Consider the following 24,113-nt stretch of genomic DNA (forward strand, 5'->3'; position numbering starts at 1 on the left):
TTTTTGAGATTTATACATGAATAAGTAAGCTTTCCATTGATGTATGGTTTGGCAATATTTGGCCGAGATACAACTATTTGAAAATCTAAAAACTGAGGGTGCAAAAAAATCTAAATATTGAGAAAATTGTTGTCCTTTTGTTGTCCAAATGAAGTTCTTAGCCATGCATATTACTAACAGTACATTTACGGTAGGAAACTACAAAATATTTTCATGGAACATGATCTTTACTTAATATCCTAATGATTTTGGAACAAAAGGAAAATTGATAATTTTGACCCCTACAATGTATTTTTAGCTTTTGCTACAAATACACCCATGCTACTTATGAATACAGACTGGTTTTGTGGTCCAGGGTCACATATAACACTCCCTTCTCCTTTTTAATGCACACATACAACCTCTTGAATCTCATTAAATTTGGCTTCCACATCCTGTCATTTCGTTTTCCACCCAATCAGATTACCTCCTGACACCAAGCGGCCCATAGGGTCCTCTCCTGTCATCACAGGAAAGGGGAGACAGTAGTGGACTCACAGATGCATCTGTGAACTCAGTGGCAGATGGCACTTCCTGTTTGGCCGTACTGGCTCTCTTGTGTGTTTGACTGACATGATATTTCTCTCGGTCAACGAATACACACATTGTCCTCTGATTTTACTCTCCATCTCTACCAGAGCGAGAGTGATCTGACCTGTCTTGCTCTCCCACATACATGCACTCTTTTTCCTCTTTAATGCCGAGAAAGGACAGCCTTGTCCAGTAGAGAGACCTCTTCATTATTTTCTATATGTATCTCTCTCTTTCTCTCTCTCTCTCTCTCTCTCACTTTTTTTTTTTGCATTTTTCAGGTCAACTCACACAGAAAGAAGTCTAAAAGGGGTCTAAAAATACCTTTTTAATGCATTCGCTGACAAAAGTGATTTGTTTCGTGAAGTTACACTCCTTTCTACTTCTTTTCCACTTCTGTCTGCACCTGTTCGGTTTACTGTGGAATTTAGAAACCCAAGATGCTATTTTAATTCAGCAACGTGGATTAAACTGATCAGAAGTGACAGTAAAGATATTTAGAATGTAACAAAAGATTTGTGGTTCAAATAAATGCTGTTCTTTGAACTTTCTATTCATCCAAGAAAAAAGTAGATCACGGTTTCCAGCTGTTTTTAACATTGATAATAATAGGAATTGTTACTTGAGCACCAAAATGATTTGTTTCAAGATGTTTCATCTGCCTGCACTTGTTTATTTTACATTGGAGTTCAGAAACCTGATACCACTAGTGAGCATCTATTTAGCACAGAAAATTAAGTATAAGTTTTTGTTTTAACTTTTTAGTTTAATTTAGATGCTGAATCACAGATTGCGGCCTTGTTTGGGCTTTGTTTGAAAGAAGACATTCAAAGTTTCAATGTTTGGTCACAAATGTTTCATAATACTTTGAGGGTTTATTCATGAGAGATGGTGTTAAAGTTGAATTTTTGTGCCGCATATATCTCGAAAGGCAGTTTACACACAAAGACAAGAGCATCAACAGCGTATGTGTGTGTATGTGCGAGCGCAGCACCCTCTGTTCCTGTTTCCCCAGAGGGTGTTTGAGCCGTGTTTGTGTGAGAACACGTACACGTGCCTGGTGTGTTATGCCCTCCTTCCCTCAGGTCCTCTTCTCTACCACCTCTCACATTTTCAAAGAGAGGCGGATGATAGCTTGACCGGAGCACGAGGAACGACAGAGGAGGGAGGGGGGGACCGGGGTGGGAATGGGAATTCTTGTTTTTCATACCTCCGAGGTTAATTCCTGATTCCTCCACATTGATTTTTCCTTCATCCACGGAATCCAAACAAGCCGTCGGAACGGTATCGAGTAAAGCTGGTGTTAAAGAAAGGCCTGCGAGCCGCAGCAGAACAATGGCGAGAGAGAATATTCACAGAGCTAACATCAAACTTCTTTGATCTTGTAGCCGATTTGTGTCTTTCTTGTTATTCTGTGTTTATGATGCTTTTTGTTGTTTGCCTATGCTTTTCTTTTTTGTCACCTTTTGAACAGAATGAGAACAATAACCTCTTGCTGATTTCTTGTTTTTTGCTCTTTCTTGTTTTCTTTTTTGATTTTTCTCTTGCCACAGTAATCTTTTTTTGAATTTTCTCTTTTCTCTTTTTCCCTCCTTTTTGTCTTAACCCTAGGTCCACTCACAAAAAAACACGATGAATCGACACTGAACCGGCCACGAGATGAAGGTATTTTTGTTGCATGTTTTTCCTTTTTTCTTGTCTTTTTTAGAAGTCTTTTTTGGCAAATTAAAAAGCAAACAGCCTTTCTTTGGTAGATTATATGAACCACGTGTGCATATATATATATATATGTATGTGTATGTCTGTGTGCCATGAGCTGAAACTTTCTCATTTGACTTTGGAGCGAGACATGCAACTTCTGAAAGTTGAAGATGATGGCAGAAAAAAACACTGTATCTTCATTAAATGAGAGAAGAACAGTGGTTTTGAAATGTAATACTCCGATAGTGCTGTCTGAAGCACAATTTCACAGCAGTTGCTTTATGATGTTTTTCAAGACTCAGAGCGATTATTAGGCTTTAAACTTATCTCCAACTCTCACGAAGACAAAGAGGTGTTTTCACCGTGTTTTGTCAGTGTGAATAGTTCTCCGGATGCGGTAGTAAAGACCAGCCAATAAATCTAAGAAATAAAATGCCACCGTGGGGAGAAAAGCCAGAAAAACACAGATACACACACACACATGGATCAGCACATGTTGTCAACTTTTATCTTGGATATTGCCATTAATGTTCGCTTTTTGAACTCCTTTCTTGAGAGCACTGTGTGTTTTTTTGCCCTGATGTTCTTTCTTGTGTTTACCAAAGACTGTTTTTTTTTTTTCTTCTTCTTCTTCTTTTTCTTCTTCTTCCCTCTCGGTCTTGCTGGGTTTTTTTTACCTATAGCTCTTTGGGAATGTGAAAAATTGGGACAGCTCTGAAAGGAACTTTCCCTCATGCAAATTGGCACTCAATGGTTGTATTGTATTGATAAACTGGTGGTTGGATCCTTGAAAGCCTGTAGCCTCTCTATAGACCCATTCATTGTAGTTAGTACTGAGTAACTCATTAACTATCCAACTTTTTCTGAGTAACCGATGAGCGCCGCCATGATGGATTCCAACTTCCGTTTGGGTGCTCTTGTGTTCTGGTCTTGAGTTAAGATACTGTGTGTAAAATAATAAAATAATGTGTTAAAATATTGTGTACTCATCATTTTGTGAACAAAATCCAGCAAATTCGCCCCAATCGGAAGCTGTATATATGTGCGCACGGCTGTTTTCAGTGCAGCTAACCTTGCGTCACTTCATGCCATCTTCCCAATCATTAACCCCTTAGCATTCCTGTCAGATTTAACTCGATTCAAAATGTCCTGCGGGCGAAACGTTGGAACGCTAAGAGGTTAAACGATGACAGGTGAGTTACTGCAAAAAAAGGGTCATTGCGACACTGTAAGGTGATGAAACTATGGTGCCATGTTCTTTTTTAAAACCATTTTCACAGATTTAATGGAAAATTTGTTAATTTGACTAGAAACGCCAAAGACCGGAAATGTAAAGCAGCATTCCTTCTGTGTTCAGGAAAAAAGGTGGATAATCCAGTCATGCCTAGACTTCATTACCACTTGATTAATACATTTATACTGATAAGTGTGAAGGAAAAAGATCTGGGATAGAGGACAGCCACAGAGATGAATGTATATGTCCATCTGTAAACAGATACAGTAAATTTTTTAAATAAATTAATGTATTAGTATGTATTTTATATAATTATATACTTTATTTATGAATTGTTTGACCAAATAAGGAAGAATACTTTGCCAGATTAGGTCTGTGAACATTTTTTTACAGAAAAGCAAAAAATATGTAAAAACTGACAGCTGTAGTTGCCAGAATTTTACCATAAAAAATATGGTAGCAAATATGGTTTTAAGTTTTACAAATTATACAAACTTATGTGTAAGTTTATTTCTTTAACTGATATTATGTTCATATACCAACCTGCTAAAGTACTAAAATCTGATTAGTACTTTTTTAATAAATTGATAACCAAAAACAGGTGGTCATGAGGACATGATGAACCAAAGCAGCTTTTACACAAGTTGTGAAAGAAAATACTAACATATTGAAGGTGCACAACGTCATTCACACAAATACTAAACACCATCATTGTAACACACATGATACTGAAATAATGCAATAAACATTAATTGAACAACATTAGATGTAATGCACAACCGAAGAAACATAGTTATTTCAACGAAAAACATCAAATGTTAAATGTAACACAGGGAATTATTGTATTTACGGTGTTTCACTGTATTTCCTAAAACTGTATTTTACAGTAAACTAAACTTACATGAAATGCCATTACAGTTTTTCACTGTATGTGTAAGGTTTATAGTTAAATCACAATCATTTTTACAGTGTATAGTTAGACTTACACTTGGACAAAATCGTCCACAGAAATGAAAAATCTGACAAAATGATGACCTTAGTCTAAAACACAAATTTTATTTTATGTATCATTGAGATGTTGAAATTTGGAGCTTGGTTAGTTGAGGTCTGATCTATAATTAACATAGATGGTTTGGTACAAGCAAGAGAGTCCTGTCTTCATTCAGCTACAATAGATAAATGTATGTGAGTGCTTGTCAGGTGTTTATGTGAAATGCTATTTGTGAACACGGCAGTGTTAAGCTGCTGAAAACAGGATAGATTTTTTGCTGAGGGAGAAAGAGTGACGTCTGAGCGCGAGTTTGTGCATGTGTCTGAGTGAGTGAGTGCGTGATTAGTGTAAGCTTCAGTCGAAGGCTGGGTGTCAAGACAAAGGTGTGTGTCCACCTGAGCCCAGCTCATTATTCAGACTGTGTGTCACATCATTATCAGCGTGAACACACACCAACACACACACTTGAAATTTACAGCTTCATGCTCGCACCCCCCCCCCTCTCTCACGCTCCGTCTGGGTCACGCACACTTTATAAACTGTTCAGCCAGACAGCGCCGAACACAACCTCTCACTCAACACCAGTCTATCAACACCTCAGTCTACATCAGGTGGATTGAAAAGCGAAGACTTTAGGACCCTGAATCCATAGACTTCTCTTCTCGCAACAGACCTAAACTGCTCCGATACAAGCCATCTGTTTAGGGGTTATGCTGTTCATGGCTCACCTCACTCAGGGTCTTTCCTTTTAGTATATATGAGACTTATACAACAGAGCAGAAAGAAGGTGTTTTTTTTTAGATTTGGAGATCAGTTAAGGTTATTAATTCAACTGCCAGTTTGAATAATCAATAATAATCCCACATGACTTAAACAACGGAAAAGGTTAATCTAATTCCCTACTCATAGCTGACAGCTTTGGCAATGCAAAACACCATTTTTACATTTTAAGTAAATAGTGTGAGAAATAAAAGTCTCAGTATCATTAAATCATAATATATCGGCATGACTGCTAAATTTCTGTAAAGCTCTATCGTTTAGTAGAAATTGTTTCTGTTCTTCATTGGTTACTGAACAAGTCTTTCACGGATGGTTACCCTGATTTACAAAACATATTAGCACAAACAAAACTACTGCAGCAACAGCAATCAGCAGATGATTGGTTGAGGGAATTAACACGCTTCAACCAGAGTGCGACAGCACAACTTTGAGTAGTTCAGCCTAGCAAAGCTAGATTCAGGTTGTGCGTTTGATAGCAGGTGGATTATAACTTCTTGCCACAATTTGCTGGCCGTTTTTATTATATTTGTCCATATGACAGAACTAATTTTCACTATGTGAGCGTTTGAACCTTCTGTAATAGTTGCACATGAGTCCCTCAGTTGTCCTCAGAGTGAAAAGATGGACCTCAAAATCATACAGTCATTGTTGGAAAGGATTCAAATACACAAAAATGCTGAAAAAACAAAGAATTTGTAGGACCTGAAGGATTTTTCTGTAGAACAGTGCGCAGTTTAACGGTTCAGGACAAACAAGGGATTCATGAACATCACTAAACAAAAAACCATAGCTGTGGATCATTTAGGTAACAACACAGTATTAAGAATCAAGCGTATGAAAACTTTTGAACAGGGTAATTTTTATAAATTTAACTATTATTTTCTCTTGTGGACTAAATGTAAACATCGCGTCGTGACCGCATCACCACCTCGGGTGTGCATTATTTTCTAAGAATTCTACGGCCCGTCGTCAATTATTCCTTACTTAATGTTAGTTAATAAAAAGTTGTTCATTGTTAGTTCATGTTAGTTCACAGTGCATTAACTAATGTTAACAAACACAACTTGTGATTTTAATAATGCATTGGTAAATGCTGAAATTGACATTAAGATTAATAAAAGCTGTAGACATATTGTTCATTTTTAGTTCATGTTATCTAACGTTGTTAACTAATGTTAACTAATAACATACCTTATTGTAAAGTGCTACTGTTTAAGTTTTATTTAACAACTCTGGTGGAAAAAAGTTGTGCTTTATATTAAGGCAGGATACCAATCCTTCAGATAAAGATAAACTGACAGCAGATGCAAATCTGTACAAGCAGGATGATCCCACAGCATATAGATTTGCTTGCTTATTTACTTGAGCTAAAAGGCACATCTGTCAGAGTTTACTTCCAGATTTGGGCCTAATTGATAACATTCTCAATATTTTTTGATATTTGACATCTAAGCCTAATACTGCCTACTCGATACTATAGCAAAATGTTTATGCAGCATAATAAGAAGTAGCATAGTTTAAGTTTGCAAAGAGACCTATGAAAACTTTGCTGTTGTTGACACCTCGAGATGAGATGTGCTGTAACCTCTACAGCGTTCAGGACTGCACATACATTCATCATTAGAACTGTAGTGCCACAGAACTGCCGACACACTCCTGCAAGCAATAGATTTGCTGTCGACCTGAACGCGCACACAACCACACACGTACACACACACACACGCACAGTTCCCGTTAGGTTTGATTGTGTGACACAGACTGCGATGTGTGAGTGTGTGTGTGCGGTTGTGTTCGTGCACTCATGCTGTGTCTGATGAAGGTGCTGAGCTGGAATCACCTAGAGAGCGATCCGTCATGTTCTCTTGCACTTTGCCGATCCCTCACTCTTTTTCTCTCTCTCACTCTCTTTCTCAGTTTTTCTAAACAAATTTTCTGATCTCTGTTCAAGGACAAGTTGTGGTCCTGTAAGGCCCTGGGGCAACAATCTTTCTGAAGTCCCCCTTTTATTGCAATTTGTGGGTTAAGTAAGAAGAAATGATATCCCAAATGATAAATAAAGATGAAATTGTGAGATATAAAACCACAAATGCAAGAAATGCTTGTGCACAGCCAACCGAAAAAGAAACACATGTATGCTGCAAGTTAAAAATGTGTAAAGTGAGAATCAGTGTTGCTTTAGTGTCATTTATATTTCGTTATAGCATTTATTAATACAGTTGAAGTCAAAAGTTTACATACACCTTAGTTATTTTACCAAAATAAGAGAGATCATACAAAATACATGTTCAATACATGTTCAAATCCTTTAGGTCTGACCAATTATTTGGTTTTTCAGCATTTTTGTGTATTTAAACCCTTTCCAATGACAACTCATATGCAACTATTACAGAAGGCTCAAACAGAATGGAATGGAATGTGGAATTTTTGCCGAAATATCATATTTTTTCATTTAGTACTTCAAAAGCTACAGAAGATACTTATATGTCTCCCAGAAGAACATGTAAACACCGTGAATTTACCCTGATCTTCGAATTCAAAATGTTTTCACCCCCGGCCCTTAATGCACCGTTTTCCTTATTTCTGGTTTATGTAATTTCAATTCTGTTTTTTTATATTTTTCGTTTCAACATCAACTTATTTTTAGTTTTTTTTTTTTTTTTTAGTTTTATTTAAGTTTAAGTTTATTTCAGCTTTATTTCAATTAAGGAAAGCATTTTTTAATGTTTTTAGTTTTAGTTTTAGTTAACAATAACAACACTGGCAACTTGACAATAAATGCAGGAATTGAATTTGCATATTCACAGCTGTTCAAATTGGGATTAGTAAGATTTTTAATGTTTTTGAAGAATTCTCTTATGCTCATCAAGGCTGCATTTACTTTATCAAAAATACAGAATAAAACTGTATTACTGTGAAAAAATATTACAGATTCAAATAATGGTTTTCTATTTTAATATAGTTTAAAATATAATTTATTCCTGTGATGAAAAGTTGAATTTTCATCAACCATCACTCCAGTTTTGTCACATGATCCTTCAGAAATCATTGTAATATGCTGTTCCCTTCCGGGAACTCGAGCCACGTCATGGAACGCTATGGGGAACGCCATTGGCGGGCCGCACTCTGGATCATGTATACAACCAATGAAATGACGGGAGTGACGTCACAGGCGCGGTGACGTCATCGACCGGGAAGTATAAAGCGCGTGCGTTTGAAGTCGGCGGCAGCTTTTGTCATTCAGCGAGAGCGCTCTGTGTCTGTGTCTGTCCCGGTCATACTGCTGTTTTTTCGTGCCAGTTTGCACGGCTTTTATTTGAGCAGTATGACCTTTAAAATGCAACCTAAGGGGGAAAGAAAGTTAAGAAAACTTAGGCGGTACAAGCAGCCACATAGATAGTGTGTCCCTCCCTGCCAAACCTTCATTGTTGGTGGGGATACACACAGTCTATGTGTGGTCTGCTTGAGTGTAGAGCACGCACAGTCAGCCCTCGAAAAGGCTGACTGCCCACAGTGTGAGCGTAAAAAAAAAAAAAAAAAACTCCACTGCGGGTGCTCCATGGAAGGCTCTCTTCGAGGAGGGAGCCTTCGCCAGCGTTTCTTGCGGGTGTGGCCCCGTAGCTGCACTCGTTGGGATCGCGGCTCGATCTATTAGAGGGACAGGAGACGGGTGTTTAAAAATACCCTATCTCCTCTCCTATCTGGTGGATCGGTAAACCTCCTTCTGGATAAGGAAGCCCGCAATGCGGTTACTTCCCTCCAGGAAAGGTTTTCAACGCTTTCCATATCTTCCTCCGAGGAGGTTGATGTGAAGTACGTTGTCAAAAGTATTCAACCGCCCCCCCGATCGCCTCAGTATGATGAGCTGGTGGTTGTGCTGACTATGCATTAGCTAAATAAACAATATGAGCCGCAGAAAAGCAAACGTTCTGCTTCCTGCGGACTAAGTCAGCACTTCCAAACGGAGCTTTCTGTCCTTCCCGATCTACATTGAGTTTTTTAGATCTAGGAAAAACTAGAAAGTAAAGATGACGCCGCGGGTTGTACAGACGCTATCAGCTATCTGTCGCCCAGTCTGGCATCATCCTTGAAAGCTCCGTCTTTGCTTTTCAGGCCGCCTAATAAAACTTCAGGCTTGATGAGCAAATGAACACGTGTCGGGGTTCTTGACGGGAAAAAATTAAACCCCAACCGTGTACCAGCTCCCCACATCAGAGGCGCAGAAACAGAGCGTTGCCGCCCGCGTTCCTCCGGCTATGTCTAGAGGACCCGGAAAGCAACGCTCTAAGTCGGGGGCTTCCAAAAAAAGAGGAGGTTCGACCTGAGGGTCGTCCTCCAACCCAGGAAGTCCTCGGCTAAAACGGCCCTGATGGTTGTGGCTCAGGGTCATTGAGGGCAGCCCCGCTCGAGGGGGTTTGCACCGTACCCTTAGGTGCGGGTTTCAACCCCCTCGGGGCCCTCAGGAGATTTGTCAGCTAACCCTGCCAGTGTTACAGGACGCGGCGATCTCCCGCGAACATCCTCTAGCTGTTCCGCCCGGAAACGTAGCGGCCCTGGAGAGTTCGCAGCCCCTGCGGGGGTCTTCCGAGGAGCTAGTTCAGGAGCTTCCTGCCAGTTCGCTGTTACAGGTCTCCGAGTTAGTTCCTCGAGTAAATCCAGACACCAGTCTCGAGAGGCTGGTACCCTTAGTAAACTCTCTGGCAGCGTGGAAACTACTGCCAAATGTTTCAAAATGGGTCCTGCGTACTGTAGAGAAAGGTTACGCTAGTCAGTTCGGCGCCAAGCCGCCACCTTTCAGCGGGGTATTTCCAACTCTAGTAAGCCCCGAGCAGGGTCTGGTAATGGAACAGGAAGTAGAAACTCTTCTGAGGAAGGAGGCCATCGAGGTGGTGCCTCCTCAACATAGGGAATCCGGGTTCTACAGCCGGTACTTCATTGTTCCGAAGAAGGATGGGGGGCTTCGGCCCATCTTAGATCTCAGACTTCTAAACCTCTCAGTCAGGAAACTGAAGTTCAGAATGCTTATAGTCAAGCAGGTCGTGTCACAAATCAGGTCCGAGGACTGGTTTGTCACGATAGATCTAAAAAGACGCATATTTCCACATCTCCATCCTTCTTCAACACAGGAAGTTTCTCTCGGGTTCGCTTTCAGGGGCAAAGCTCACCAATACAGAGTACTTCCTTTCGGCCTAGCTCTCTTACCCCGAACTTTCACGAAGTGTGTGGATGCTGCGCTGGCTCCATTGCGACTCCAGGGCATCCGCATACTCGACTGGTCGATTCCGGCCAGCTCAGAATAGTTAGCGGCTCAACATCGAGGTGTTGTTCTCGCTCTCATGAAAGAATTGGGGTTGAGACTCAACACCACAAGCTAGGCCCGTCACCCACTGTCTACAGTCCAAAGTACTGTTAGGTCTTATGGCAGCCGCTTCCAACGTGATACCTTTTGGACTGCTGCTTATGAGACCACTTCAGTGGTGGCTCAAACCAGGGGGTTCTCCCCGAGGGGAAACCCATTTCGCAAGATCAAGGTCACGCGGCGCTGCCTACGTGCCTTGGCCATGTGGAAGAAACCCTGGTTTCTCTCTCAGGGTCCGGTTCTGGGAGCTCCTCGTCGCCGCGTCATGCTAGCGACGGACGCATCCCTCACCGGATGGGGAGGCGGTCATGAGTGGCCGCTCAACCCAAGGCTTGTGGAGCAATATCCATCTCTCCTGGCACATAAATCACCTAGAGATGCTAGCTGTGTTCCACGCCCTGAAGTGTTTCCTTCCAGACCCAGAAACCGTCACGTGCTGCAGTCAGCACTGCAGTCAGCACTGCAGGGATTTATTATATAAATCATCAAGGAGGTATCCGCTCACGCCCCTTATATAAGCTGGCGTACCGGATTCTCCTATGGTCTTAAGGAAAGACTTCTCTCCCTGAGAGCAGTCCAGTATCTCTGGACGTGGGAGCAGACGTCCTGTTGAGGCAGGGGCCGAGGCCCGGGGAATGGATGCTTCACCCAGAAGTGAAGCAGATCTGGAGAGTGCTTAGCCAGACTCAAGTGGACCTCTTTGCGACTCAAGAGATATCGCAATGTCCCCCCTGGTACTCTCTAGTGCCTCCAGCTCCTGCGGGACTGGATGCTATGGTACAGATGTGGCCGAGGCCTCGTCTGTACACCTTTCCCCGATCGCTCTGCTCCCGGGAGTTCTGGAACAAGTGTGACCCCCGAGGGGGCACACCTCATAGAGGCTGGTCTCTCAATCAAGGTTGCCGAGACCATCCCTCACTCCAGAGCTCCCCATATGAGGAAACCCTGTGATCGACCGCACGGTGTAACCCACACCAGTTTGACCCAGTTTACTGCCCGTTTGGTACAGTACTGGAGTCTCCGCAGTCTCACCGTCCGCGGGACTAACCTAAATAAAAATAAGAAGGTTAGTGGGCAGAGCCCCCTGGTCACACGTTTCCTCCACGGTCGGGAGATCGAAGCTTCATCAGGAAGTGATGGAGCATGGAGACTCAGAAGATGGGACCTCTAGCGACTCGATAGATATCGCAATGTTCTCTCTGGTTCTCCCTAGTACATCCAGGTCCGCCCGGACTGGACGCCATAGTACAGACGTGGCCGAGGCTGCGTCTGTACGCATTCTCCCGATCGCTGTGCGCCCTGGAGTTCTGGAAAGAGCATGCCGGCATCGACCACGGTCTTGGACCTCCCCTCTCAGGCTGGGGGCGCGGTCTGCTACCCCTGCATGGAGAGGTGGAAGTTATGGGTATGGCCCCTGGGGGGGCGCAACTCATAGACTCGGGTCTCTCAACCGAGGTTGTTGAGACCCTGCTCCTATCCAGAGCTCCCTCTACGAGGAAAAGTGGAATCTGTTTGCTTCATGGTGTCACAAACACCATCTAGACCAAGTTACTGCCCGTTGGTACAGTACTAGAGTCCCCGCAAACTCACCTGTCCACAAAACCAGCTCACTCCACCCTGAGGGTGTTCGTGGCGGCTTATTGGCCTACCACGCCCCTCGTGGTGGCTCGTCGGTATGGTTTCCTCGGTGGTGCACTCAGGTTGAGACCCCGAGGGGGTCTCAAGCCTCTATCACCTCCACTCGTGGAGTGCGACCATGGGAAGAACCAGTGCCACATAAGAAAACAGGTGGCACGAACAGAGCTATCAGTAGATGGATCACAGATGCCATTCTACTACTTCAAAGTCCTCTGGTCTCCCAGCTCCATGGGGAGCCAAGACTTACTCTTCCCGAGGCTGTCTGCCTCTAAGAGCTCTGACAGCAGGTGTCCCCATCCAGGACATCTGCAATGCTGCGGGTTGGTCCTCGCCCCTGACATTGTCAGGTACTATGAACTCGACCTCAGAGCCGCTCCAGGCTCCTCTGTTCTCTCGGCTTAGCGAGACTAGGTCTAGAGAGTCAGCCACCTCCCTAGCCAGGAGGAGACTTCTCAAGGCGCATTCTTTCTGCAGAAAGAAGAGAAGTCGTTATTCGCCACGACGCTCCTCGTGTGCCTGAGGGCCGAGGAGTGTCCCTGCATCCTCGTGAGCCCGAGGGCCGAGGATCAGACTGCCCTACTTTGTTCTCGTGTGCCCAAGGGCCGAGAACCATACAGCCCTCTTGTCCGCGGAATGCTAGACAATGGCTTATTCCCCCTCGTGTTCTGGCGCAAGAAGCTACCAGACCGAGTGTATTTCGGTCCCTCTGGTTTCTGGCCTTTCCCAGACCAAGGACTAAGACTCCTCGTGTGCCTGAGGGCCAAGGAGTGCCTCCTGCACTGGCTGGGCAACCAGGCAGAGGCCCACTACTATCCTCGTGCGCCTGAGGGCCGAGGATCTTACAGCCCTCTTGTCCGTGGAATGCTAGACAATGGCTTAATTCTCCTCGTGTTCTGGCGCAGGATGCTACCAGACCGAGTTATAACAGTGTCTTAGCAGGTAAGTATTCTAGACGCTGTCTCCTTCATGGTCTGGCAGGAAACCAGACGAAGGACTAAACTCCTCGCGTGCCCGAGGGCCGAGGATTACCCACACCATCTGTCCGCGGAATGCTAGACAGTGGTCATTCGGTCCCTCTTGTTCTGGCTAACTCCCAGACAAAGGACTAAGACTCTGCGTGTGCCTGAGGGCCGCGGAGTACCTCTCGTTCTGGCTGGCGACCAGACAGAGGAAGACTACCATTCCTCGTGTGCCCAAGGGCCGAGGATTACCTTCTTGTCCGCGGAATGCTAGACAAGGGCTCTTTCTTTTCCACCCTGGTTGAACAGACACTCGCAGGGCTCGGAAATTATGGGGGCGTTGGTAGTCTCGTTCCCCATAGCGTTCCATGACGCGGCTCGAGTTCCCGGAAGGGAACGTCTCGGGTTACTAATGTAACCTTAGTTCCCTGAGGGAACAAGACGCCGCGTCTCGGACCATAATTCCCGCACCCTGCGGCGCTCGCTTCATTCCTAAAAGAGCTGCCGCCGGCTTCAAACGCACGCGCTTTATACTTCCCGTCATTTCATTGGTTGTATACATGATCCAGAGTGTGGCCCGCCAATGGCGTTCCCCATAGCGTTCCATGACGCGGCGTCTCGTTCCCTCAGGGAACTAAGGTTACATTAGTAACCCGAGACGATTTATTATTTTTATTATCAATGTTGAAATTGTTCCGCCTAATATTTTTTTTTAATATGGCTTTTTTCAGGATTCTTTGATGAATAAAAAGTTTAAAAGAACAGCATTTATTCAAAACAGAAATCTTTTCTAACAATATAAGTTTTTGCTATCACTTTTTATCAATTCAACACATCCTTGGTGAATAAAAGTATTAATTTCTTTAAATAAAAAAAAGAAAGAATGAAAAATTACTGACTACAGAATTTAAAATGATTTTATATTGATATATGAGTTTATATTGTTACAAAAGATTTCTATTTTAAATAAATGCTGTTCCTTTTAACTTTTTATTTATTAAAGAATCCTGAAAAAAGAATCACAGGTTCCAACAAAATATTTAGCAGCACAATCAGCATATTAGAATGATTTCTGAAGGATCATGTGACACTGAAGACTGGAATAATGGTGCTGAAAATTCAGCTTTCATCACATAAATTCACATAGGAAAGAGTTATTTTATATAAAAAATCATATTTTACAATATTACAGTTTTTTCTGCATTTTGATCAAATAAATGCAGCCCAGCAAAAGAAACACTAAAAATATTACTAATCCCAAACTTTTGAATGACAGTGTGTGATAATAATAATAGTAATAATAAATACCACTGTTAAGAATCAAATGTCCCATCAAATTCATTTATTCATTCATTTAGTTATATCATTTAAAATGATTAATTTACATTTTTTTAATTCAGTCAAAAAAAAAATTTTTTAAGTTATTGGCCATAAAATTAAAATAATAAATAGCTTTTTTGGTGTCAACAGAATACCTGCAATCCCTAATATTACTAATAATACAGTTCACTGCATTTCTCTCTGTCTTACTCTGTGTGTGTGTGTGTGTGTGTGTGTGTGTGTGTGTGTGTGTGTGTGTGTGTGTGTGTGTGTGTGTGTGTGTGTGTGTGTGTGTGTACCTGGTATTCATCACGTTGTGGGGACCAAATGTCCCCACAAGGATAGGAATACCAGTAGATTTTGACCTTGTGGGGACATTTCTCAGGTCCCCATGAGGAAACAGGCTTATAAATCATGCACAATGAGTTTTTTTGATGAAGTAAAAGTATGCACAATCTCCTGTGAGGGCTAGGTTTAGGTGTAGGGTAGGTGTAGGGCCATAGAAAGTACGGTTTGTCAGTATAAAAACCATTACGCTTATGGAATGTCCCCATAAAACATGTAAACCCAAAATGTGTGTGTGTGTGTGTGTGTGTGTGTGTGTGTGTGTGTGTGTGTGTGTGTGTGTGTGTGTGTGTGTGTGTGTGTGTGTGTGTGTGTGTGTGTGTTTGCCCTGTAGGCACTGATGTGTGCTGACGCCTAACTATTCGCATGTTCTCTTTCATTAGCATTAGTGCCCTACCTCCATGATCCCTCATCCACAGAGCGCTGAGCCCTACAGCACCCCCTAGGGGTAAACAACACCACCCACACATTACCTGTATATTACAATGCAAAACAACATCTACTGCTTGTTCATTTTGTAGGTTTAAAGATGTAAAGTGAGAAAAAAAAGCTATGGCGAGAGAACAAGTCTTGAACTGGAAAAATGGCCTGACAGGAACATTAAAGACAGAAATAACAGAATAAAAGGAGAGATTCACTTACCTATACAACCATTAGCTGAGAGAGAGAGAAAGAGAGGTATGTCCTACTTATGTCAGATCTCTGTCTAAGAGAGCAGGTTAGACGAGCTGGCAGGGAAAGACAGAGCGAGAGAGAGAGCAAGTGTTGATCAAATCGCAGTGACATTGTAATAGAATAATTCATGTTTGAGTTTCACCAGTGAGGTTTTCGATAGAGATTTTCAAAGAGGGAAACAGCAGCGTACTCACAACATTTCTAACATTCAAATGTATTGATTAGTAGGCGCAACCAGAGATATTGTATAGCTGATTTCTTCAGGCTTTCTTTTATTATTCCCAGTATACACCTTATAAAGTGTTTCAGCTCTTTCTGAAGGACACGTATCTTGACTTTTATACTCTATAATTGAAAAAGGGAGTAATATAGAGTGCAGTAAAATTTGGACATTATTTTTTATTAGTTTTAATTACATTTTTTTACTTTTAGAATATATTTATTATTTTTCAACACTTAGAATAACAGTCATTGATGCATAAAGTAGCACAAATGTACAGTATTTATATATTGTCTAATTTATTTATATAGTATTTAAATTATACACTACCAGTGAAAAGTATTTGAACGGTAAGATTTGTAATGTGTTTTAAAGAACAGCATTTATTAAAAAAATAAATCTTTTCTAAGAATATACGTTTTTGCTATCACTTTTTATCAATTTAACACATCCTTGGTGAATAAAAGTACTAATTTCTTTTTAAATAATTAGGTTACAAAAGATTTATATTTTAAATAAAGTTAAAAAAAGTATCACAGGTTTCATACCAGTCAAAAGTATTTGAACAGTAAGATTTGTAATGTGTTTTAAAGAAGTCTATTTTGCTCTCTATATATATTTGATCCAAAATACAGCAAAAGCAGTAAATATTGTGAAATATTTACTATTGAAAATAACTGCTTTATGTGTGAATATATTTTATAATGTATTTTTTTCCCTGTGATCAAAGCTAAATTTTTTGCATCATTACTTAGTTACTCCATTACTCCCATAATCCTTCAGAAATCATTCTAATATGCTCATTTGCTGTTCAAGAAACTTTTATTTTTTATGTTTATTATTATCAATATTTAAAACAGTAAAGTATGTTTCAGGATTCTTTGATGAATAGGAAGATCCAAAGATTATCTGAAATAAAAAGCTTTTGTAACATTATACACAATACCCTTTTAAACGTTTGGAGTCAATTATAGAAATTAATACTTTTATTTAGCAAGGATGCTTTAAATTTATCAAAAGTAATGATAAAGACATTTATAATGTTACAAAAGATTTCTATTTCAGCTAAATGCTGTTTCTATCTAACTTTCTATTCATCAAAAAAACTGAAAAAATTCTACTCAGCTGTTTTCAACATAATAATAATAAATGTTTTTTGAGCAGCAAATCAGAATATAAGAATCATACCTAAAGGATCCTCTGACTGGAGTAATGGTGCTAAAAATTCAGCTTTGAAATCACAGGAATAAATTAGATTTTCAAATAGAAAGCAGTTATTTTGAATAGTAAAAATATTTCAAAATTGTACTATTTTTGCTGTACTTTGGATCAAATAAACCCAGGCTTGCTGAGCAGAAGAGACTTATTTAAAAATATTAAAAATCTTACTGTCTAAAAACTTTTGACTGGTAGTCAACATTATTTGATATTTATAACTAAAATAATATTGTTAAAAGTCACTAATTGTAATTTAAAATAATTTACTATAAAAAACTATTCAAAATCATACATTATTTGATATTTATTACTAAAGTAATATTTTTAAAAGTGACTAATTGTAATTGAAAATCATTTACTATCAAAACATTTAACTTAAATGATGGGGGAAACAATCATATACAGTATAGGCACAACTAATTTCATTGAACATAAGCTTAAAGATCAAAAAAATGATGTATTCTGTATGCCACTATATAAACCTTTGAATTTTGTCAGAGATCCTTTTTATACTACTTTTACAATGTCATTTACAAAAATGTGATATATTTATATTGTGAATAAGATTTAAAATAACAGTCATTGAAACTATAAAATAACTGTGTTCATTAAAGTAAAACTGAAAATGTTAAAACTGTGACCAATATCTGTCAGTGTTTCCACTGAGAAGTGCAGTGTTCAGTGAATGTCTTTAAATTGCCAATCGTTTCACATAACAAATCTCATTTACCCTAAAGCATTTGAAACATTTTTTCCGATACAAAACTACTGAATCCTAAAAGCAAATTCATGTGGGCTGCAATCACAGGCTTGAACAGGATACTGTGTTTTTTTCTGGTTCACCAGTCAGTGATGCTTCTCTCTTGTCAACAGGCCAGACAGCGGTACTCTTCACAGCGGTTCTCTGTAATCTAAATGAGAGGAGGATGGAGATAGGTTTAATGAACCTCGTCCAGTCAAGCGGCCCGCCATTCAGATTCCCCCAGAATTCACTGCCAATTAAATGGGGCTTGCTGGATGAGGGGAAGTTTATGGAGAAAGGGGAGACAGGGACTTAACGAGGTTAAATTAGGACACCCTCTCCACGCACACATGCATTCCCACAACGACTGCCAGGAGAGTCCAGTCTATTATTGTTGGTCTTGCCATTATCCTGAAATAAACAAGAGCGAGCGTGCAATGGAGAAAGAGAAGAGAGGGAGTGGGGGAGAAGAAGCAGCAGAAGAAGAATGAGGGTGAAAAATAATGAGCAAGAAAAGAATTGAAAAATGAGCCCTTCATATGGGATTTTTTGTGATAGTTCGTGTGTGGTCGATTCGGGTGTGTTAATGTGCATGGTTGTTATTCACGGTTGAAGAACTTCCGCGTGACTAGATCTCAGTAATTGATCCTCTTTAAATAAAAACAAATCAAGTCAGCTCAATTTAAGCATGCTATTTTGGAGGCCTAGTAAGAAGTCAAGCAGAGCGAAAGACGTGCGCCAAGTGATAGCATGAGAGAGATTTAAAAGAGATAGTTCACCCTAGTTTTCTTTATATGAAACATTTATGAAGTTCATAGTAACCACATGAACCACAAACTCAAAAGTGACTCAAAAACACAGTATTCCGAAACTTCGAAAGCAGTATGGTATCTTTTTTGCAAGGAAAACAATAAAGGTCTTATTCACTAATAATCTGCCTTTTAAGGGAGAGTTTAATAACTGTTGTTAGAGTTAGAGTTCAAAGATTTGAATCTCAGATCTGAATCTCAGATGAACACCCTACATTTCTGAACTTACATTTCTGGTCCATTCCTCACAAAATTCTTGTATGAGTTGTGTAGAATTATTATATAGTTGTGGAAGCCCATTTGTACCACTGAATAACATTTTTTTTTTTTTTTAATGACCTTTCATCTCACAATTCTGATTTTTTTTCTCAGAATTGCATGATATAAACTTACAATTCAGTTATAAAGTCAGAACTGAGAATTTGCAATTCTGAGAACATATCAGGGTTTTTTTTTACCTTTGAAATTGGACTTTATAACTTTTTGCTTTTTATATCTCACAATTCTGAGGGTTTTTGACAAGTTTTTGTCATTTTATTCAGAATTGTGAAAAAAAAATCTGATATATGAGATAAACTTGCATTTGCAAGAAAAAAATCAGAATTGTGAAATAAAAACATACAATTCTGACTTTTTCTTGCAAATGCGAGTTTATATCTCGCAATTGTGAGAAAAAATGTCAGAATTCCACGTTTTTGTCGGGGTTTTTTCAGAATTGCAAAAAAAAACATCTAAATTATGAGATAAACTCGCATTTGCAAGAAAAAAAAGTCAGAATTGCAAATTTGTATCTCACAATTCTGACTTTATATCTCACAATTTTGAGTTTGTCTCATAATTCTGAGAAAAAAGTTAAAATTGCAATTTTATATTTCACAATTCCGAAAGAAAAAAGTCAGAATTGCAAGTTTTTGTAATTCTTTCTGAATTGTAAAAAAAAATGCCTGATTTATGACATAAACTCGCATTTGCAAGAAAAAAAAGTCAGAATTGCATGTTTTTACTCACAATTCTGACTTTATAACTTGCAGTTTCTTGCAATTGTGAGTTTATATCATTTAATTCTGAGAAAAAGTCAAAATTGCAAGTTTATGTCTAACAATTCTGACTTTATAACTTGCAATTGCAAGTTTATATCTCACAATTCTGAGGAAGTATTTGTCATTTTTTTCAGAATCGTGAGATATAAACTCACATTTGCAAAAAAAAAGTCAGAATTGCACGTTTTTATCTCACAATTCAGACTTTGCATTTGCAAGAAAAAAAGTTCTGACTTCTGAATTCTTACTTTATTTTTTTGCCTTTGGGAGTTTATATCATGTAAGTGAAAAAAGTCAGAATATTAAGTTTACATCTCACAATTTTGACTTCATAACTTGCAATTGGGAGTTTATATCACGCAGTTCTGACTTTATAGCTCGCAGTTGCGAGTTTGTATCTCAATTCTGAGAAAAAATGTTGGAATTGTGAGATTACTCACAATAACCTTTTTTTATTCAATGTCGGAAATGGGCTTCCATATATAGTCTTATAGACTAAATTCATATATATATATATATATATATATATATATATATATATATATATATATTTGAATTTGAATTTATTTATTGAGGGAAAGCCCCTTGAGATGCTCCATCTCATTTTCGAGGGGGACCCTATAACGCATACATAAAACAATACAATACAACACAAGTAATAAACAAAACAAAACATACAAAAAATTCACAGCTCACTTCCCTATTCACCCACCCATAAACTACAACTATATCAAAAAAGCATGTAGCCTACATACAAAATAATATACATTTTAGTACAATAATGAAAACCCAAATATAAATATAAGTAGATTATCAACAAAAAAAAAAGTACATATACATAAATTTTTCAAGTGAGATATTAAATTAATCCTAAAAAGATGAAAAGATGTAATTGATTTAAGGGAAGAAGGAAGATTGTTCCAATCATATGGAGCTTTATATTGAAAAGACCTTCGACCAACTTCAGTAAAGATTCTAGGAATAGAAAAATGTGGATACTGCATATGACGAAGTGAATAAATAGATGTAGATGAAACTAAAAACTGTTTTAAATAAGAAGGAAAATTAAAATAAATACACTTGAAAAGAAACTGAAGCCAATGATATTGCCTTCGGGATTTAGGTTGAAGCCAACCCAGAGCTTCATACAACATACAATGATGAGTTCTATAAGGACATCTCAAAACAAACCTACATAAAGAATTATGAATAATGTTTAAAGGTTTTAAATTGATATCAGAAGTATTTTGATAAATAATGTCTGCATAGTCAATAATAGGAAGAATTAATTGAGAGATTAATCTTTTCCTGACTTGAAATGAAAAGCAATTAATTGAGCGATAAAGAGAACCGAGACACCCATATGATTTTTTAGTAATAAAGTCAATGTGATGCTTAAAAGACAATTCAGGATCGAGCCAGAGACCAAGATATTTAAATCGATCGACTTTACATAAGAGTGACCCATCTTTAAAAATAATATCTAAATCAAAAGAGTGAGAACGATGACATCTTCTAGAAAACACCATACTACAGGACTTCTTTTTGTTAAGAATAAGTTTATTTTTATAAAACCAATTCTGTAATGAGTTAAAGTCTAACTGCAAAGAAGACTGAATATATGAAGTATCAGAATGAGAAAAATAAATAACAGTATCATCTGCATAAAGCTGAATAGACGAATGTAAGCAGATTTTGGGAAGGTCGTTAATAAATAAACAAAAAAGCAAAGGACCTAGGGTTGATCCTTGGGGAACACCCTTATCAACAACCAAGTAATCCGAGTTTGAACCTTGAAATGAAACATATTGTCGTCTATTATGAAGATAAGAATTAAACCAAAGAAGAGAGTTTTGATCAAAACCTATAGAATGTAACTTATCAAGCAGAAGATAATGGTCCACCATATCAAAGGCTTTAGAAAGATCGATAAAGATAGCACCGGTAGTTTGACATTTATCAAAATAAGTAAACAAATCACTGGTGAATTTCATTGGAGCTGTAGTGGTGGAGAAATTAGGTCTAAAACCTGACTGAAATGGGGACGAAATATTAAACTGATTAATATAATTGGATATTTGATTAAAAATTAATTTCTCAAAAACCTTTGCTACAGTACAAATAATAGAAATTGGACGGTAATTATTCAAATCAGATGGGTCACCACTTTTGAAAAGAGGAATAGTCTTAGCACATTTCCATATGGAAGGCAATGAACAAGAAGATAAAGATAAATTAAACAAATCAGTCAAAGGATACATTAAGATGTGAGAAGCAAGTTTAACAAATTTAGCTTCCAAACCATCTGGACCGGGTGAACTATATTCTTTTAACCCACGTATTGCTTTAAAAGTATCAGAGGGAGAAGTTTTACTGAAAGAAAATAGCTGATTTAAACAGCCACTAGAAAAGAAGGTATCAGAATATTTAATAGTAGAATGAGTACCTATGGAAGTAAAATAATTATTAAACGCATAAGATATCCGAATAGGATCAGAAATATGTTCATTATTGATTATTAGCTCTTTTAAAGAGGTTTTGTTTCTCTTATTTAAAATGTTATTTAAATGGTTCCAGAAATGTCTGGGGTTACGAAAATCTTGAGAAAAACAATCATTATAGTAATTCGATTTTGCATTCCTTGTCTTAGTTTTACACATATTCCTAAGCTGTCTATAAGATTCCCAGTCCTCTGGCAATTTAGTTTTGCGATATATAGTCCAAGCCTTATCCCTTTGCTTGAAAAGATTAATCAAATCTGAGTTAATCCAAGGAAGATGCCTGCCTTTAACTCTTATTGTTTTCAAAGGAGCATGCTTATTGATTACATTGATGACTTCAGAATAAAAGAAGTTCCAGGCGTCATCAACTGAGGGAATTAATTCAAGCCTGTTCCAATTAATAGACACTAAATCATAAATCAGATAGTCATAATTAATATTCTTATATTGTCTAATTGTGATGTATTTTGAAGGAAGGCGAGGCATTTTGATTTTCCAAACACAGAATATAGCAGAATGATCACTTAAACAATCTGACATTACACCTGATTTAATAATTCTTTCTGGATTAGTGACCAATATCCAGTCCAACAGAGATGATACATTTTGACTAACTCTGGTGGGCTCATCAATTAACTGAGTGAGATTGATACTACTAAATAAATGTTTATCGTTAGAGGAAGCACGATCCAACCAGTTACAATTAAAATCACCCAAGATAATGAGTTCAGTATGCCTTCCTAAAGAATTAATAACTGACAAAATACATTTTGTGGAATCAGCAGGAGCAGATGGAGGTCTATACAAGCAACCTATAGTTACAGTAGCTGTTTGTTATCATGAAAATTAATATTAACAAATAAACATTCAAAATTAACTGGTGATATTAACGGAGTTACACACACAGAATTCAACTGAGCAGCAACATATATAGCAACACCACCTCCTCTTGAAGGTCTATCAATTCTAAATAAAACAAAATTTTCAAGTTTTATATCCTCGTCGCTAATTCGATCATGTAACCAAGTTTCAGATAAAGTAACAATATGAGGTTTATAAGAGAAACCCAGGCTCTTAAAAGATCAATTTTAGGGAGAAGACTTCTGATATTCAAATGTACAATTTTTAAGCCTTTAGGTGAATCTATAATTCAAACAATAAATAAATTAATTAAATAAAATAAAGTCACGGAATTGGTTAGGGTAACATATGGGTAAGAGCTGCAAAACAACACAGTCATAAACACATACAAAACAAACAAAAAACAAAATAGAAAACACAGAATGACCAAAGAAAAATGACCAAAGAAGAAGCTACTACATGTTCAGTCTGATACAATAATAATATTAAACATAAAAAGGACCATTCAACTCGATAATATAAACAAATAAGGTGATAAAATAAACAAATAAATAACTAGCAGCAGTTACAAAGCAAAGTATACTTAAAGTCCTACTCACAATCATATATATATATATATATATATATATATATATATATATATATTGTTCTTTTGGAGTTTGACAGACATGAAGCCCAACGTAAAACCATTTGGGAAAAAAAGGACTGTGGAAATTATCCTTATGTGTTCCACAGAAAAATATAAAAGCATTTGAGTGAATAAATAATGATAGAGTTTTCATTTTTAAATGGAGAGAATAATGGAGGTGGTGAATACTGAAATGTGTGAAAATGTATGAAAAACAAAAGTGTACAGAAAGAAGTGATGGAGTCTATAAGTCCTATAAGTCTATATTCTAAGTATATAGAAGGAGATCAGAAATAAGATGAATAGATCTTTTGTTTCTGTGGAGGAGGCCGTGGGGATGAAAAGATAGGGAGGTCTTTGTTTCAGAGAAAAACCTTCTCTCTCGTCTTCACTATATTTGACCCCCTCCCTCTCTCTTCAGTATCAAGATTCTTCTGTGTTGAATTCAGAGAAGCCGAGATCACTTACAAACACTGCTGCTGTGCTTAAATGAGTGTAGGTGAATAGTTCACCCCAAAATGAAAA

General features: G+C 38.4%; 1 protein-coding gene across 2 annotated transcripts in view; it reads left to right on the top strand.

The window, feature by feature from the left end:
* The window catches only part of nlgn2a (neuroligin 2a), a 253,811-nt gene that overhangs the window by 132,218 nt on the left and 97,480 nt on the right, over nucleotides 1–24,113 (top strand). Inside the window, exon 3 of one of the 2 annotated variants that reach the window (XM_073836327.1) lies at nucleotides 2,182–2,235. The exons of the other annotated variant lie outside the window; for it this stretch is intronic. Within the exon in view, the coding sequence (XP_073692428.1) occupies nucleotides 2,182–2,235 (54 nt within the window). The remainder of the gene's footprint in view (nucleotides 1–2,181; nucleotides 2,236–24,113) is intronic. 2 annotated transcript variants of the gene reach the window in all.

This window comes from Garra rufa, chromosome 3 (assembly GCF_049309525.1).
Source record: "Garra rufa chromosome 3, GarRuf1.0, whole genome shotgun sequence".
In the NCBI taxonomy this organism is placed as follows: Eukaryota; Metazoa; Chordata; class Actinopteri; order Cypriniformes; family Cyprinidae; genus Garra; species Garra rufa.